The 17,363-nt window shown below is 35.0% G+C and overlaps 1 protein-coding gene across 1 annotated transcript in view; it reads left to right on the top strand.

Annotated features, from left to right (window-relative positions):
- The window catches only part of NBEA (neurobeachin), a 657,479-nt gene that overhangs the window by 432,314 nt on the left and 207,802 nt on the right, over window positions 1-17,363 (top strand). Inside the window, exon 39 of the mRNA XM_063101747.1 lies at window positions 3,023-3,166. Within this exon, the coding sequence (XP_062957817.1) occupies window positions 3,023-3,166 (144 nt within the window). The remainder of the gene's footprint in view (window positions 1-3,022; window positions 3,167-17,363) is intronic.

The raw sequence follows: 17,363 nt of genomic DNA, 5'->3' as shown, positions 1-17,363 counted from the left end.
TGTTATGTCTCAGTTTATTCAGATCACTAAGACTCAGATATCTGGGGAACTTCAGAGTTAGAAATACCCAGAGGTAAACTGTTATATCTCAGTTTGTTCATTTGTTCAGGCTTTATGAGGGCTTACTCTGTGCCAGGCAGTGTGCTAAGCATTGAGAATACAAAGACAAAAGCATTTTTCTAGTCATCAGGGAGCTTCCAGGCTATTGTGGAGATAAATAAGCAAAAAGGTACAATAACTGTAAATACTATAGTGGCAGGATTTATGAGGTGTGGTGGGAGCATAAAGGAAAGAGCACACAGAATCTACGTTAAGAAATCAGAGAAGGGAACAGGGTCAGGGGTAAACCTGAACTTCAGCAAATGTATGTGGCGCACCTGCTGGGTATCAGGCACTGAGGCTATAGAAATGAGGCTACAGCCTAGTGGAGAGGACAGACAGATACTGATAACACCTATACAGTGTGGTTGAGTTCTGTGTAAATTGTGAAAGCACGGAGGAGTGAATTAGAAAAGGCACTTGAAGGAAGTAAATTTTGAAGGGCATGTAGGAATTAGCCCTACGAAGGAGGAAGGCAGGAACCTACCACACAGAGGGAATAACATCAACTGAGGTAAAGAGGAATGTGAAAATATGACATATTTCGGAAGCTAAAAATGTTCTAGTATTGCTGATGGGGGAGAAGTGAAAGATAAAGCAAAACTGGTAATTAAAAGATAAAAGACCCTGGTCAGCCATGTTAAGGAGTTTAGATCTTATCCTACAGTATAAAACATGCATCGACTTGTTGAATGGGAGTAGTTAATAAACAGTATTAAGCAGGAAAGTATCCTCAACTGTTTCGTGTTTTATAATAATCACTGTGACAGAAGCATGGAGGGTGGTGTAAGTAAGGCAGCTGTTGAAGCCGTCTAGACCAAAGTGATGATGGCTGGACTAGGGGAGTGGCAGTCACTATGCAGGATGAATCCTAAGTATTTGGCTTAAGTAAGGGTGTTAATCAAAAGGAGAGGAGAAGCACGAGACAATTAGCTCACTTAGGGAAATGTTTAATTAGTAATATCCAGGTATATGGCTATAAAGAACTCAGGAGAGACTTCTGGATTATTAATCATTGGATTTGCCTCTTTTGTTCTCAGATGATCCAAGCTCTGAGTTTCTCAAATTAAGAAGCAAACAAGTTATAAAGATAGCCACCCTCAGAAGATTACCATTGTGCTGGCTTTATATCACCAGAAATCAAATAAAATTAAGATAAGGTTCTGAAGCATTCAGCGATCTATCCTGTCTTTATTAGAGAGATATGAATCAGCTATGGGACAGTGAAAGAAGAATACACATATAACCCATTTAATTTCCCTCACCTCCAATGCAGTATTGATTTGTATTTATATTGTCCCTGAAGTATTTATCAAAATATATTTAATAGTCTATTACTTTATACTGTTAAGCTATGTATTAACCATGGCCTCTAAATACTGTTATTCAGTAGGAGCTAGGATGACAGACTATACTTCTGAGTCAGTGACACTCTGTAATGGTATTGTGTGTGATATGACTGTATTCCTTAACATGTGTTTTTACTCCTTTATTGGCTTTCTTTGAGTCCATTTTTTAAAGTTTTAGCAAACAGTTGGCCTACAGTCACTGACAAAAAGAAGTATGCAAGCTGCAAAGAAAAAAAGAAAATAGCTAACACTCTGTTTTACAACGCAAGTTTTATGGCAGCTAGATGCACTTCCAAGAAAATGGTTGAGCAAACATCAGCCGGCAGTCGTGGACTGTTGGAAGTCCTATTGTATGGGCCTGGGAGAATTGGTCACAAACGTGTTATGAACTGTAACTGGAGAGAATTTTGGCCAGAGGCAAGATATGATTTGGAAAGCAGTTGCCTGTGTACATGACACCATACATCCTCTAGAACTATAATACAACAACACTGTATAGGACTGATTTATTAGGTTCCCATTTCCAACAATGTATCCACCACACCAGATAAGATATGAAGATGTTTTTCTAGTTAATGCTGCACCTTAAATTCTATAACCTAAAACTAACTATAACACAGTAAGTTGCAACAATTTATTCCAGATTTCAACTTCAAGTTGTATGAAACAGAGGTTTTTCTTATTTGTGTATGTGTGTGTGTGTATACGTATGTAGGTATGTGTGTGTGTATAAAATTTGGTCGCAGTTCAGATAATTTTAGATTCATTGTCACCTGCCCAAGCAGGTGTTTGAATGTAAATATGGAAATATTTGTTAAGCAGTTTAATTCGTAATGGATCCAAATGCATTCATTTCTAGCCTTTTACATTGATTGACATGTTAATGCCAGGTCAAATTTTGCTATATTTCCACTTTTCAGCTTATTTTTGCATGTCTCAATTTTGGCTTTTTGTAGTATTTTATGTAGCAAAATAAGGATATCATTTCAGCAATCAGTACTTATGTCATTAGCTGCTAAGGATATGGCTACTGTGAAGTAGGTTTTAGGTCTCCATCATTCCTTGTGGTAGCTTCCCAGTGACAGCCATTTTTCCCCTCAGATGTGAATGCTGTCTTGTTTTCTTCATACCTATCTCATCTACTGTCAAAAATGATCTGATCAATTGAATTGCTACTTCAAGCAAAAGTATAATTGTGTAAAACTGTAACTTTATGAATCAGAAAACGAGTTTGGGGTGAGGTGCAGATTTTTTGTCGAATGTGCATTGATCTTGTAGTCATAAGCTATGGATTATGAAGTCCTTTCTCTACCACCAGCCAACTCCTAGGTCCCTCAGCAATGCATGTAGCTTTCTCAGCCTGTTTCCTCATCTGTAAAATAAGGGCAGGTGATTACATCCCCGCCATTGTTCTCACAGAAGACCAAACAAGATAAAGTAAAAATGTTCTAAAATTGTGAAGTAATTTGTAAATGCAGCATACAATTATAAGAAAGTAATCAATTATTTCAAATACTCACTAAAAGTAAAAACAATCACAATGACCTTAATTATTATATTTTGGTTATGATTAGGCACTGAAGAAGATGTAGTAAAGTCAAAGAAAACATTCAGAAGTCAAGCAATAGTGAACCAGAATGCAGAGACAGAACTTATGCTGGAAGGAGATGATGATGCAGTCAGTCTGCTACAGGAGAAAGAAATTGACAATCTTGCAGGTAAATTTTTAAATATTTTTCTTCTATTTGTTACAATAAATACACACAAAGTTACTGAATTTAAAATCTATATCCTGGTGAATAAATGTGTTCCAGTGGTTGTAACAATGCTCAATCATGTGAATGTTAATAATTTACTTTATCTCATTTCTAGTATTGAAAAGAGGACCTCACATGTGTGTTTTACTGACAGCAAATGAATAACATCAACTTTCTATGTAATGAAGAGCAACTCTTCGTATAGGAGAAATAATACATAGTATAAATTGTTTACATGTACCTGCCTGTATCACTGGAGATGGGACAGGAAAATAGATTCATTGACTTATATATGTCTCTAACATTCTAACAGCCATGAAAAAATAGGCCCTTTAGCAAGGTGACCATTGAGTTTCCCATTTCCTCCCTGCTGCCACTCTTTGGATTGTCCCTCACCACTCCGGTTTTGTTCTCTAGCCTCACACTGCTAATTGCCCTCCTCTAGGAGGAGACATTCTTCCCCTACCACCCTCAGTTTCACCTTGTCCTGGTGCTGCTCTAAGGTTAATTCTGGACCGTATCTGCAATGACCAGATGGGACATGGATACCTTACAGTATTGGCTCATAACCTTTTTTGGGTTTCAAACCACTGTGAGAATTTGATGAAGCCAGATTGCTTCATGAAGATGCACATATAATTTTATACACAATTTCAGAGCATTCACTCACCCCTAGAAACCAGTGTGTGGAATCATATCCTAGATCTCAAGTTAAAAACTCCTGCTTTAGAGTCTCCAGAAGTGGCTGAGTCTCGCTTCAATTCTTTATTTTCAGCCCGTACAGCTTTGGGATGGCATGTGGCAATAGAGAGAAAGACTTATATTTATCATTCTATTTGCAGAATCACACAGTTCTGTTTCTAGTATCATACTGAAAATTATCTGGCATGGCCTTGTTAAAGCCTCCAGAGATTTATTTCTACTAGTTAGAGATTTCTCCTTTTACCAAAGAGAAGATGTTACTATTAATTGTAAACTGGAGATGGCACATTAGTCTACATTTTCTAGATTAAGAGGTATTTAATAAGATTATTCTAATGCCAGTTCCTGGATATGCCTATGTTCATGTATTATGTACATAGTATCATGAAAACTATTTTCCTATTTAAAAGTAATCTTAAGTCTATGACCAAATGTTTGCCTCAAATTCCTAAGTAAATGTTCAAGTTTTGGTTTTGTTGTTTTTGTGGTTTGTTTTTTTTTTTAGTAGCTCAGAGATTTTATCTGAGGCCATTTGGATATTTAAGCCGAGGAAGTTCTTTGATTCTATTTGCCCACAGGTGTGTTTTCTCTTTTCCTGGTCTCATCCTTGATCTTACAGAGAAAATTCACAAATATGATTCCTGACCTTTTTAAATAATGTGTTGCTGTTCTTCATTCACATATATCAACAGATATGTTTAATAATTGTACAATTTAGTTTAGACTCTCTGGTCCTTTATTCCCACTAAAAATAATTAGTTGATACAAATTTGCCTAGTCTCTTGAAGTATATTATAATAAGATGTGCCCAGTAATGCCAGTGGCACAATCCAGCTATGTCTAATAACCTCTTTATATGTCTCCTCTTTAATGGTAGCTAATTATTAATATTAATTTATGCTTAGAAACAGAATTCAATAAAAATCTGGCTTGTAACGAACACCTAAAGAACAATGATATGCTTGAAATCAGTTATTTCAAAATCCTAGCCAATTTACTCTATCAAGACTCCTCTAATTTCTGACTTTTGACAGATTTTTCTTTGAGCGGATTTGCTTCTGTCCATATCCACCTGTTCCTAACTGATATTCTTCTTGCTAGATCCTCATGTCTGAAAAATCTTAACAAACTATCCTAAAATATTGATCCCCTGCCTGATCTGTAGTGTTCATTTTTAAAAGAACAGCCTACAAATGTACTCTGAACCTTGGGTACAGTAGAAAAGAAGTGGGAGATAGATGTTTTATGAAGGAAAATTAAGAGCCCTAGAAATAGCCACCATAATTTATAGGAATATATACATGCATTTTGTCAATGCTGAAACCTATCTATTAATTTAGATTGGTGTAATAGTGACAAATGGTACATAAAATTCATTTTTAGAAGTTCACTACAAACCAGAATTCTTAAGTTTAAGAAGTGACCTACTAATAAAGTTTCAAACCATGTTAATACATAACTTTTTTTGTTGTAAGAAATTCTTATCCTGATCAAGGTTATCTCTGTCTCAGAAATTAAAATTTGATAAATAATAATGTTTTTCTTATCCATAACTTGTTATTCTAAGTAGCCCCTGATAGTGCTATGAGTTAGGATCCTTTCTGTTTCTAAAAAGAAGAAAAAGAGGAAGAGGAATAGCTAGCGTGTCGCACTAGGACGTGCCAGCTATTCCTACTTAACAACCAGCCTGTGCCCAGAGGCTCTGTGTGCATTCACCCATTTAATCCTCACAACCGCGCTATGAGGTAGATACTGTTATTACCACCAATTTTAGAAATGAAGATACAGAAGTCAAGAGACATTAAGTAACTTGTGTTACGGTTAAGAGGCATATAAAATAATATATTTCCTTAAAAATGTAGAGTATATGGTTTGAACTAAAATACACCAAACATATTTAAATATGTGTGAGGGTGGTTATGTATATGTATATATATTTAAAGACGCTTCTAAACGATGTAAAAATCAAGATCCTCCATTTATAACTCAATTTCTACACTAGCTGAATTATACTATACTTAAAAGTCTGTGAATATGCATAATAATTAATTTTAGTTTTATTTATAGGTAGTCTATGTTTTGCCCAAAGTCATGCTGGTAAGTTAAAAAAACTCTGGTAAATAGAATGCTTTTAGCACAATTTTCCTTAAATATTGACTTTTTCATTTTGTTTGGAGTTTTCTAGTTTTAATAAAGATAAAATGTTCCATAAATTTCACTTTAAATGTCATACAATTTTCTGTTTCACTTCTAGTTCCCTTTCTTCCTAAGCTGTTCATCTCAAGAGGCAAGTTAAGTGTGTGTGATTACTAATTACTCGATTTATTATGTATTGTAGCAAATGGCTAATATGATTATAATATAGAAGTATGCCAATCAAGTAATTCTTATATTAATAACACCTAACTTAATTTACTTTAATTGCTTTTTTAATTTGTAGTGATTCACCAAAGTGAATTAGCACCTAAGATTCCGTATGTGACTAAAGATTTCAATTTACTAATTATATTTTTACTTAAAACATTGAGATTAATTGCTTCAATTCAAAAGATTTTAACCTAAAATCTCAATTATTTATGTTAACTTGAAATTCAGCAAGTTGTTTTTTCAAATAATTTTTGAGTAACTGAAATTTAAGATTAACTCAAATGTATGTGACTTGATGTAAATGATTTTATACAACTGACAGAAAGAATCGTGTCCCATTAATAAAATGTATTTCGTTTCTTTTAGAAGAGTAGATAGTTCTGTCACTTGTGCTGAAAGACCATAGAAATATTTTACATAATAAAATTGGAATTCATATGGATTCCTTTATTGTTACTTCTAAAAGTTAGTAATTCTATTAACTTAGGGAATTCTGAGTTAATGATAATGATGATAATGATGGTCCTTTATGCTTTGTTATCAGTTCTATAAATTGTATTACTTTTATTATTTTTTGTTTGTTAATACCTGTAAATTGTTATTACCAACAATTCACCTACCCATTTAATGTGCCATAATTTAAAAGTTCCACAGGCCTAAACTAATGTCCAAAGTCTTTCTTCAAGTGAAATATGCTCCCCATTTCTCTATTCTACACCCTCTCTCATCTCCTCCTATCAAAAACCCTATCCACTTCTGAAACCCATTTATGAAGTATTCACTGGCCAATCTTGTCACCCCGTAATATTTTTTGTCAACATTTTTTGGGAAACAGCTTTATTGAGATATAATTCATATGCCATATTATTGACTCATTTACAGTGTACAATTCAATGACTTTTTAGTATATTCACAGAGTTATACAATCATACTGTGGTCAATTTTAGAACATTTTATTACCCCAAAAAGAAAGCCCTGTGCCCTTTGGCTGTCCTTCCCAACTTTTCTTTCCCCCCTCTGCAGCTCTAGATAACCACTAATCTACTTTCTATCTCTATAGATTTGCTTATTCTGGACGTTTCTTAGAAATGGAATCATATATAGTCTTTTGTGTCTGGCTTCTTTCACGTAGCATGTTTTCAAGTTTCATCTATTTTGTGTCATTATGTGCTCTTTATGGCAAATATTCTATTTATGCATATGCTACATTTTGTTTATCCATCCATTAGTTGATGGACATTTGGGTTGTTTCCACCGTTTGGCCATTATGAATAATGCAGCTATGAACATTTACATATAAGGTAGCTCTATGGTTAACTGTCTGAGAAATATCTAGACTGTTTACCAAAGAAGCTACACCATCTTCCACCTTCAGCAGTGTGTAAGAATTCCAGTTTCTCCACATCCTCCCAATGCTTATTAAGTGTCTTTTTTTTTAACATAACCACCCCATAACATTTTGATTGTATCATTCTTAAAACGCTTACCACATAAAGCCTTATATTGTAGATGCTTTTCCATATGTTTTCTCTCTCCTTTTAGACTGTAGATTCCTTAAGGGCAGCAACCATATACTGTGTACCTTTGAACCATGAAGACTTCTAACACAGTTACTTGATTACAGCTTATATAGGTAAACTGGAGAGCTGTGATAATTATCTAATTAATTTATACCAAAAACAAAAGACAAATCTTATTTTGAGCTATTAAATACAGTATTGGGGGCTTGAATTATCAGATTATCTGCTCATACTAGCTGAATCATTCAAATAAATACATAATTCATCATTTGACTCTTCCGGGATGGGAACACCTAAAGCAAAACTAATCTTTGTCTCATTCCCACTTCTGCTAATTCTGTCATTTTAGCTAAATGTCTCTTAAGGTTTCCATCTATAAGGTGAAGATAACACAGCTAAATAAAAAACATTTTCTCTACCACATAGGAAAGTTGTTCTATAACCAAAGGATTTTAATGTTACTTTGAATATTTAAAAAAGAGAAGTTAGCATAGGGAAATAGCAACACAGGGAATAAGTGTCAGAATGTAAGAGTTGGGATTTTTTAAATGTGGGTTTTTCAGAGTGGTAGGTTTATAGTCTTTTACACACACGTTTACCAAGGTCAAGAATCTGAAACTCAGAGAACAGGAATTATGTGAATTCAGAATGAGCAAACTAGAGAATTCAGGAGGAGATGTATTAGGAGGCTCTCCCAAGTGCTAGCCATCTCCCTCATGACTCACTTTGATGCCCATGACAGTTCCCAGGTGTACTTTCCCTGATGTTTAGAGGGTAATATGTTTTCAAGCTGTTTTTCTTATTGTATACTGGTCCAATTGTTTCCATTTCCTGTAGTCCTTGTTCTACTAATTCAAAGTGAAATCAGGTATCAAATAATAAAAAAGAAAAGAAGTGGGGACCGTTACTTGCAATTTTTCTTAATGTTGACCATTCCTCTCTTTGGCTGCATTCACTCACTCATTTACTTACTTATTAACATCTCATGAATATCTAGTGAGTACATAGAATGCCAGTACTCAGAGACTGTTATTAAAAAATATCCTTAGGAGAATTAGGTGCTACCGCTCCTTAACTCACAGAATGTGTCTTCCCTAACCAATGAAAGCAGACAATTGAGATGATCCACTAGACAATTTAGTCCTTCAGTGTTCTAACTTGGAATATCCAGATACCAGAGGCAAAGTTGTTTGTATGTAAATTGAAGGTTGCCTGCAAACTGACCTAGAAAGGAGGGAAAAGCAAAACACAGAGCATGTGGGAAGAAGGAAGAACTCAAGATTCTGGGAAAATGTAATAAAATTAAAGGAACAACAGAATTCTAAAAGCTAAGAGTTTTTCAGAGAAAAATGTTATTTAGAAAAGAAAAAAGGACCATGAGCCAAAAGCACAGGAAATTGTATTATAATTATTTAGCGGAATAAAAATAAGTACTATGGAAGAGAATATGTTCAGTGCTACATATACAGATGCAGATAAACTGTGGCTCAGATCAGTCTGCTTAAGCCTAACTACTTCATGTGGTATGGAAGTTTCTTTCCCCAACAAAACGAGTACTTTTTGAAAGATTCCTCCATATTTATTTTTATGTAGTTTTAGTTACAGAGTCTAACTAGAATTGATTCAATCTGATATTTGTATTTAGGGAAAAAACGTCTTTGAAACATTCTGGATTCTCTAAAATCCATTTTGCTAAGGATTTTCCTCTTAATTTTTAAACCCATGTGTATTTCAAGGGAAATTTAATCCATATGTCCCTGACTCACTCACACTTAACTCATCAAAATGTTGTTTAGTAAAAGCTATTTGATGTTGAAAAAGCCTTATGAATCTTTATAAGTCTTTTTTTTTCTCTTTCTCTTTGAATTGGGAAGTTGCTTTACCAGTCATAAATAGTATACCCAAAGGGTTCACATTCAGCTTCAAACACAGAATTCACAAAGCTCTTAGAGACAGCATTAACACGTGCCCATTTCTTACAAAAGCTAAAATACTTAAATTTTAACTTAATTTTTCCAATCAATTAAAGAATTGTAAAAATAAATAAAAGCTTCACCTTGAATATCTAGCCTTCTTTTCCTCTTTTCATTATTTTCACAAAGTCTACAAGGCCATTTTAGAGTCTGCAAATATTTTACTGCATCCGTTTTAATGTATTTCCTCTTTAACTATATATTCTGTAGTCTGTACTCTTAATTGTAACAACATCCTGTTAACTAAACTGTGTAAATTAAAAATGTAACAGGACACAATTCAACTATGTTTATTAGACATCAACCATGATTGAAATCTTATATAACATTCTTGCATTTTTTTTTTAATTTTAAGAATAAGCCACCCTTTGTTATAGGTAGGTGTTTCACAAACCACAGTGATAAAGTGTATTCTTTCTCATACAGTGTTCCAGTTGAAACCTATTTTTGTGTTTTACTTTTTTCTCTGTATGAAGAATTTTCCAAAAAGGAATTTCTCTACCAATTTGTAGTCATATTTAGTGTAAGTCTGAAAAATAGGCAACTTGGAGAGGTTGCAGAGTTGAGGTATATTATCATATCACTGCCACACCTGTGAGTGCCCTGTTGCTCTCCCTTAAAGACTTCAGCACTGAATCAAGCATGAGGTGAAAAACCAATTTTGCCACCACATTTAGAGCAGTGCTATACAAAAAGACCAGTAACTCTTTCTGCACACTAGAAATATTTTATTTAATTATTTTGTATCTATGGCTTCGTGCTGCAGAGCCAGAGTCGAAGCCTGCAGAAAGTACTTAAATAGCCTTAAGGACAAGTATTTACATGGCAACTGATTTACACGTAGTTATTTCAGTGAAATATGCTCTACAGTTCAAATCATCAGTCTGATAAAAACAAGTCTGGAACTTTTTATCACCAAAAGAGGAAAATCAGATTGATTTTGCTATTTAAATGTTATTAAATATCATTTCCCAGACAAAATATTTAGGCAGTTTTATTTATTTTATGTATAGATAATATATATTTTTAGTTGCTTTTATATAGTCATGGGGCACAGAACTGACCATTAAGCACTTGTGCCCAAGATGAGATGATCAGATCAATACTATCAGCATGTCGAGCCAGCCCTGTGGCTCACCCAGGAAAGTGCCGTGCTGATAGCGCTGAGGCCGCAGGTTCGGATCCTATATAGGGATGGCCAGTGCGCTCACTGGCTGAGTGTGGTGCAGACAACACCAAGCCAAGGGCTGTGATCCCCTTACTGGTCAAAAAAAAAAAAAAAAAAATACTATCAGCATGTCCACCACCGCAAATCACAGTTATTCTTAGGCAGTTTTATTGTTCAGAAAATTACTGATTGCAGTGTTTTATGTTCTTTCTTTTTTCAGAAGTTCCATTGAATTTCTCTTTCATTTTAAATCACTGATAAAACTGCTAAGTATAGCCACAGTGCTATTCCAGTTCAGTTTATATATGAAACAAATGCTAAGAACCAGGTATCAGGTATCAGAGAAAACTTAAAAATACACATATTGCATCTAAAATTGGGCTGTGAGGATGAGTCTCCATTCACCAGCCGAAGTTTTCTGGGGGAGAAAATGAGCTAGATAAATAGTAAAGAGGTAAGTGTGGATGGGGAGGTAGGGCTGGGAGATGTAATTAACATTTGTTAAGAGAGTTAACAATACTACAGGCTGATAACTTTACAATCACTCAGTGAAATAGTTATATACCTGATTTTAAGATGTGGAATGTTAGGTCAGGCATTAGGACATTTATTCATCATCACATAACAAGCAAAGAGATAAGTCAAGATTTAAACCCACTTTTCTCTGTCTCCAAAAGCCCTTGTTCATTCCACTGCATCATTGTTTTTTTAATTCCAAGTTAAAACCCATTAGTGGGCTAACAAATCAATTAAGTGGATTATTTGCAACATTATTTGTAAATGAAATAAAAGCATAAAGAATAGATTACAATAGAAAGTGTCAAATTTCATCACACATAGTAAAGATAAGAGCTGACGTGCCTGTTGGGCCCTTATTCTGTGATACCAGACCCTGACTTAACACAGGTTGGATGTGATTATCCAAGCCAAACAAACATAAATATTGAATATCCGCTATATGCAAGACATTGGGGTGGGTGCTTGGAGTAAAAAGACACATGTAATAAAAGTTTCTGCTCTCAAGGAGGTTATAGTCTACAGAAAAACAGGTAATGAAAAAATAAAATAAAATAATTAACGTAGATATACAAAAGAACCCATGGTAACATACATACATACATACATAAAGCCTTGAATAACATACGGATTCTGGAAAGCCTTCCTTTCTTCCTAGAATGGGTGTTTCCTATCTTGAGTCTTGCAGAATAAGTGAAATATTTACAAAGATTAGAGAGTTGTGCAGACAGTGGGAAATATCATATGCTGAAACATCACCTTCTGTGTGAATCTACAGTAGTTCTAAATTACTTAGCTAAAAAGTATGAAGCAGGGAGTCTCTGAACTGACAGGCTCACTGGAAGAGGAAGCCAGTGTGCCATAAGAATCCTGGAGTTTGTCCTGAAGGCAACAGTGAGACAGTGAAAGATTTTAAGCATGACAATGATGAGATCAGGTGTTTGGAGTTTTTTCTTAATCACTCTAGTTCCTGTGTAGAATATGATTTTACGATGTCCAGACTTGAGGTAAGAGGGCATTACAGAAAGCTATTGTTGTCCAGACAAGGTGAGAGTGTGAAATAAATAGGTGGCTGCAGAGAAGAGGAGAATGGGACAGCTACAAAAAACAATCACAAGGTAACATGTGGAGGACTGTGAGAATTGAACAGTCACAGCGAGTAAAAATGAGGGTAATCTGGCCTGGTAGAAGTGGTATAGAGGCTGTTATCTGCTTGGGAATGTGAAGATCAGCGTCCTAGGGGAGAGAGGAATAAAGTTGATTGACTCAGCTTGGTCTGTTAGATATCCAAAATTTTCAAAAAGATATAAACGTTTGAAATCTGAGAGCCAATGTGGGCATGGAATTCATAATTAAAACCGTTGAGATCACCCAAGGACAGTGAGATTACATAGAGAAGAGCAGTAGGCCCAATTCCGATCCCCTGTGAAACACGACTTAAAGGGCAGCCAATGGGGCAGGCCCGTTAGCTCAGGTGGTCAGAGCACAGTTTTATAACACCAAGGTTAAGGATTCAGGTCTCCATACTGGCCAGCCAACAAAAAAATAAATAAAAAATAAATCAATAAAGGGCAGCCAGCAAAGGAAAGCGCATGAAGGATACCAAGAGGGAGGTGAAGTGGTAAGAGAACACGAGAGAATCGTATGTTGTAGAAGTCAGGAACTCTGGTCCAGCATTTTCCAACTGATGTTCCTTGTAGCACAGGTATTTTGAAAGATGCTACTGAGAAAAAAAATTCTATAGTTAACTGTGTTGAAAAATTCTGAGTTTAAAAGCAAAATGTTACACAAGTTTTTTGGTTTTTTTTTAATTGATGGATTTTTCCAGGCCTTTAACTTATGAAATTAATGTGTATTTCCCAAACACCTTGGCCTAAGTAGAGGATGAGTGTGAAGCCAAAGGAATGCATAGGAGAGAGGAACTAAGAAACAGAAACTGATGTCCGGATGCTTAGCAGAGAAGAAGAGAGCCACAGGTAAGAGAGTAGCTAGGTGGGGCAGGGCAGGGTAGGATCAAGAGCACAGGTAGAGAGCTTACATAGCTTGAATGGGAGGAAAGATGTATTCCCTGAAACTGGAGAAAAAGAGATAAGGATAAATGCAGATGCAGAAAAATCTTTAGCTAGAGAAGACATCAAAATAAATGACATAATCTAATTTTTCTCCAAAATATGAATATTTCATTTACTCATTTTTATTTTTTTTGTTTGTTTGTTTTGTTTTTTTGTGACCGGTAAGGGGATCGCAACCCTTGGCTTGGTGTCGCCCGCACCGTGCGCTCAGCCAGTGAGCGCACCGGCCATCCCTATATAGGATCCGAACCCGCGGCGGGAGCGCTGCTGCACTCCCAGCACCGCACTCTCCTGAGTGAGCCAGGGGGTTGGCCCCATTTATTCATTTTTAAATTATTGATATATTCATTCATTTATATTATTTATTCATTTGTCGGGTTGGGCAAATGTACATAGGTGAATTTTTCTAGAAAAGGGCCTTATATTTAACTGTTGTCTCCCTTTACACATCCCAGCTCTGGCTAGACTGACTGACTGCTCGCTCTTGACTGCGTCTGTGTATTTGTTCACATTCATCTCCCTGCTTATGGTGCTCTTCCCCTCACAGCACCTGTCCAAATCCTGCCCGTCCATCACAGCTTGCTCCACATGCCACTGCCACCGTTCCATCCCAACTACTCCCTCCTCTTCCTCCTCCCCCCCCCCCAAAAGGCTGGAAATAATCAGTAAATGTCTATAGAGTTGTTTTTCTGTCTCTTTCTTCTTGGGAGGCAGTATACATAACGGTTAAACTCCCTGACTTTGGAATCAGATAATCAGGTTTGAATCCTGTCTCTACCATTTACTTAGTTGTATGAACTTTTCTAAATAAATCCACCCTTCAGTCTCATTTTCTCATCTGTAAAATGGAGATAAGAGCAATAGCTATTGCATCAGGAGGTTAAGAGGAATAAATGAGATCAATTCATGTAAAGTGCTTTACCCAATACTTAGTTAAGCCCTTTCTCTGTTATGTTATAATTGTTCCTCTATATTTCTTATCGTTACCATATATTATAAACTTGTTGTGGTAAAATTCATGCCTTATACATCACTGTGTTCTCTCCTACGGCCTAAAACAGCACACTACACATAATTCAATAATTTTTGCTGACTACATGAATAAATAAGTGCTAAGTTAAATATGTCTCTACACACTTAATTTGCAAAAAGGAAACAACTTATACACTAGGAAAAATATAACAGTTATAAAATTATGCCATTAAAAAATAATAGTGTGCATGTATTTTAGCTAGAATGACTATATTAAGTCTCATTGGTTTTCAGTAAATTTTTTAATTTATGTTTTCTCTAAAATGCAGTATCTTTCAAATTTTTAAGGAACAATTGGAAATCATTCCAGAAAAGTGTGAAAGATGTACTTTGTTACTTTAAGTGGCCTTTTACTGTGACATATAAATGCACCAATGGTGTGTATCATTTCCTATATTCACTTCCATGAACACAGATTGTATACTATGTGACAGATACTGTGCTAGGTAAAGAAGATAATGCCCCTCTCTTCAAGTAGCTTGTGCCAAATAGGCAAAACATACTTCTAAACACATATATATTCAACATACTATTAAGTGCTACCATATAGATGCGCCTAGGAAACTATGGCAATACAAAGACAAGGCACTTAGTCCAACCTAGGGAGTGTAGAACTTAATCTTACTAGTCCTATAGATTTAAATCATATCCTCTGGTTTATTCATTCATCTAGTGTACTAGGAATTTACTCTTCCTGATCATTAAATGATATCCTAGTGCCATAAAATAGTCAATATGCATCCAGAAGGTAAAAAAATGTATTCCATATGTTGAACTAAATGTAATATAACTGGAAACACAAATCTCAGCTGGCTTACCTATGAAATCAAAAGGCAGAGCAAATTATCACATTGAACATTAAAACTATCACTGTATTTTAGTATTTTGGGGGGCTTGAAAATAACTCAGTGCTATTTTTTACTTTGAGTAATATGCTTTGTAAGCTTTTTCTTCTATAAAATCACATTTGCAGAAAATGTACTAGTTTTCATTGGTTTCTTTTTAACGTAAGGAATTACTTATTCCACAAATAAGTAAGAAAACATAAATAGTGGATAAAAGTGAGAGCCTATCAGATTGTCTCTCAGTAGTTTTTATAATTATTTATTATAAGCACATTAAATAAGATGGGATTTTAGATATTAGTGTAAAAATAGATGTTCTGCCATGGTGAACAGACATTATGCTAAATTACAGTATTCAACTGCTAGTACAAGGGGGTATAATTCTTTCCAGGTCTGTTTCAGACTGTGGTAAGTTGAATTTTTCCAGAGGTAGGTATACTCAGATCTCAAAAGATTAATGTACATTCTTAAGCACCTGTCTCATTTCATACAATACTAATCTAAAGAAAACAGTGAACTATAGGGATAATTGGTTATTGTTAATCTCAATCTTAAGGATAGATTATCCTTAAAAAGTCACCAAAGACCATAAAGAGGCCACTTCTTGGCCACAGCGAGCCTTGTCTGTAGAATTTGGGTATATAGAGTGTTTATAATAGATAGTTTGGGGAGCAGTGTGTGTATGGCTCTGTGTGTGTTTGTGTGTTTTGTCAGGGGGAGGGAGTAGTGCTGAAATTTAAATTCATAACCCTAGAAGTATGTATTCTATCAGTTGTTCAAGTTATCTTTTTCTGATTCAAACAAAAACATCTGTAACTACTTCCACTCAAGAAAAGTTTTTGAAAATTTCACAGGATTGTTATTTTGATAATTTATTTGGACAACTATCAATATTGTCTGTACATACAGAAAACAGCTTTTTTTCCTTGAGGCATTTCAAATGCCTGAAACCCAGGAAACTATCCTGGACTGTAGATATCTAAGATGTTAAGTAGCATTTTTCTAAGAACTTCCCTCTCCATGAGGCACATAAATGAACACCTCCATTTTCTTAATGCCTAAAGGTTTCCTAGGATTCCAAAACAAAAGTTACAACTTTATCATATTCTTCAGTAGTTTATTCAAAGTTGTTTTGAGATTAAAGCATCATATTCTTTTAATCCTATGGGGGAAACATGTTCTTTAAATTGATGGTGTCATACTTAAAAATAATGAGTACAAAGTAATGATAGATATTTTAGATATGTTCAAGTCACTAAACCTATGAGTTATTTCCCTACATATTTTATCCCATTACAGAAATAGTTGTAAAAATCCACTCCCCAAGGATATTTTTGTCTTAATTTTCAGGGGGAATAATTCTCTTTTACACTGAGCAGATTAGTTTTAGTTTTTCTAAATAATGTGAGAATTTTAAGTTTAATAATTTTACCAAGATTAGTCAATGTTTATTATCCCAAAATAAAGGTCTGTTACGTGCTCTAAAAGCAAATTGTTCATGTGGTTTGAAAGTAATTGAGGTTGGATAAAATCCATATAGCTAATAAAACTTCTATTAATATTAAACTAAGTTTAGGAAATATTCAAATGGTTCTAAAATACATTGTAATTTCGTGTGTCCTAAGTATAGTTTTTGCCAAGTGAAAGTCATCAAATAATTCTAACAATGCCAACTTTAATTAAACTTCAACTCTTTTTCCTCTGTATATATTCTTTGCTATGCTTTATATTGAAACTTGTAGAGAAGCTTAGCATTGTTTGAAAATTTAATTGCCATAATTGCCTTTTAGTAGCTAGAATACTATTGTCCCCCCTAAAAAAGTGATTCATTCCTGCACTCAAGAAAAAGCAGCCCCCAACCTTTGGGAACTAGCCTGACCTACATCTAGGCCTTGGTATTATCAAGAGCTGGCCTGGAGCTCACAGCTAGGCCATGGTGTCCTCTTGTTGGACATAAACAACC

This window comes from Cynocephalus volans, chromosome 7 (genome assembly GCF_027409185.1).
Source record: "Cynocephalus volans isolate mCynVol1 chromosome 7, mCynVol1.pri, whole genome shotgun sequence".
In the NCBI taxonomy this organism is placed as follows: domain Eukaryota; kingdom Metazoa; phylum Chordata; class Mammalia; order Dermoptera; family Cynocephalidae; genus Cynocephalus; species Cynocephalus volans.
Note: the sequence above shows the minus strand (reverse complement) of the source record. Positions and strands in the feature narration are given on the sequence as shown.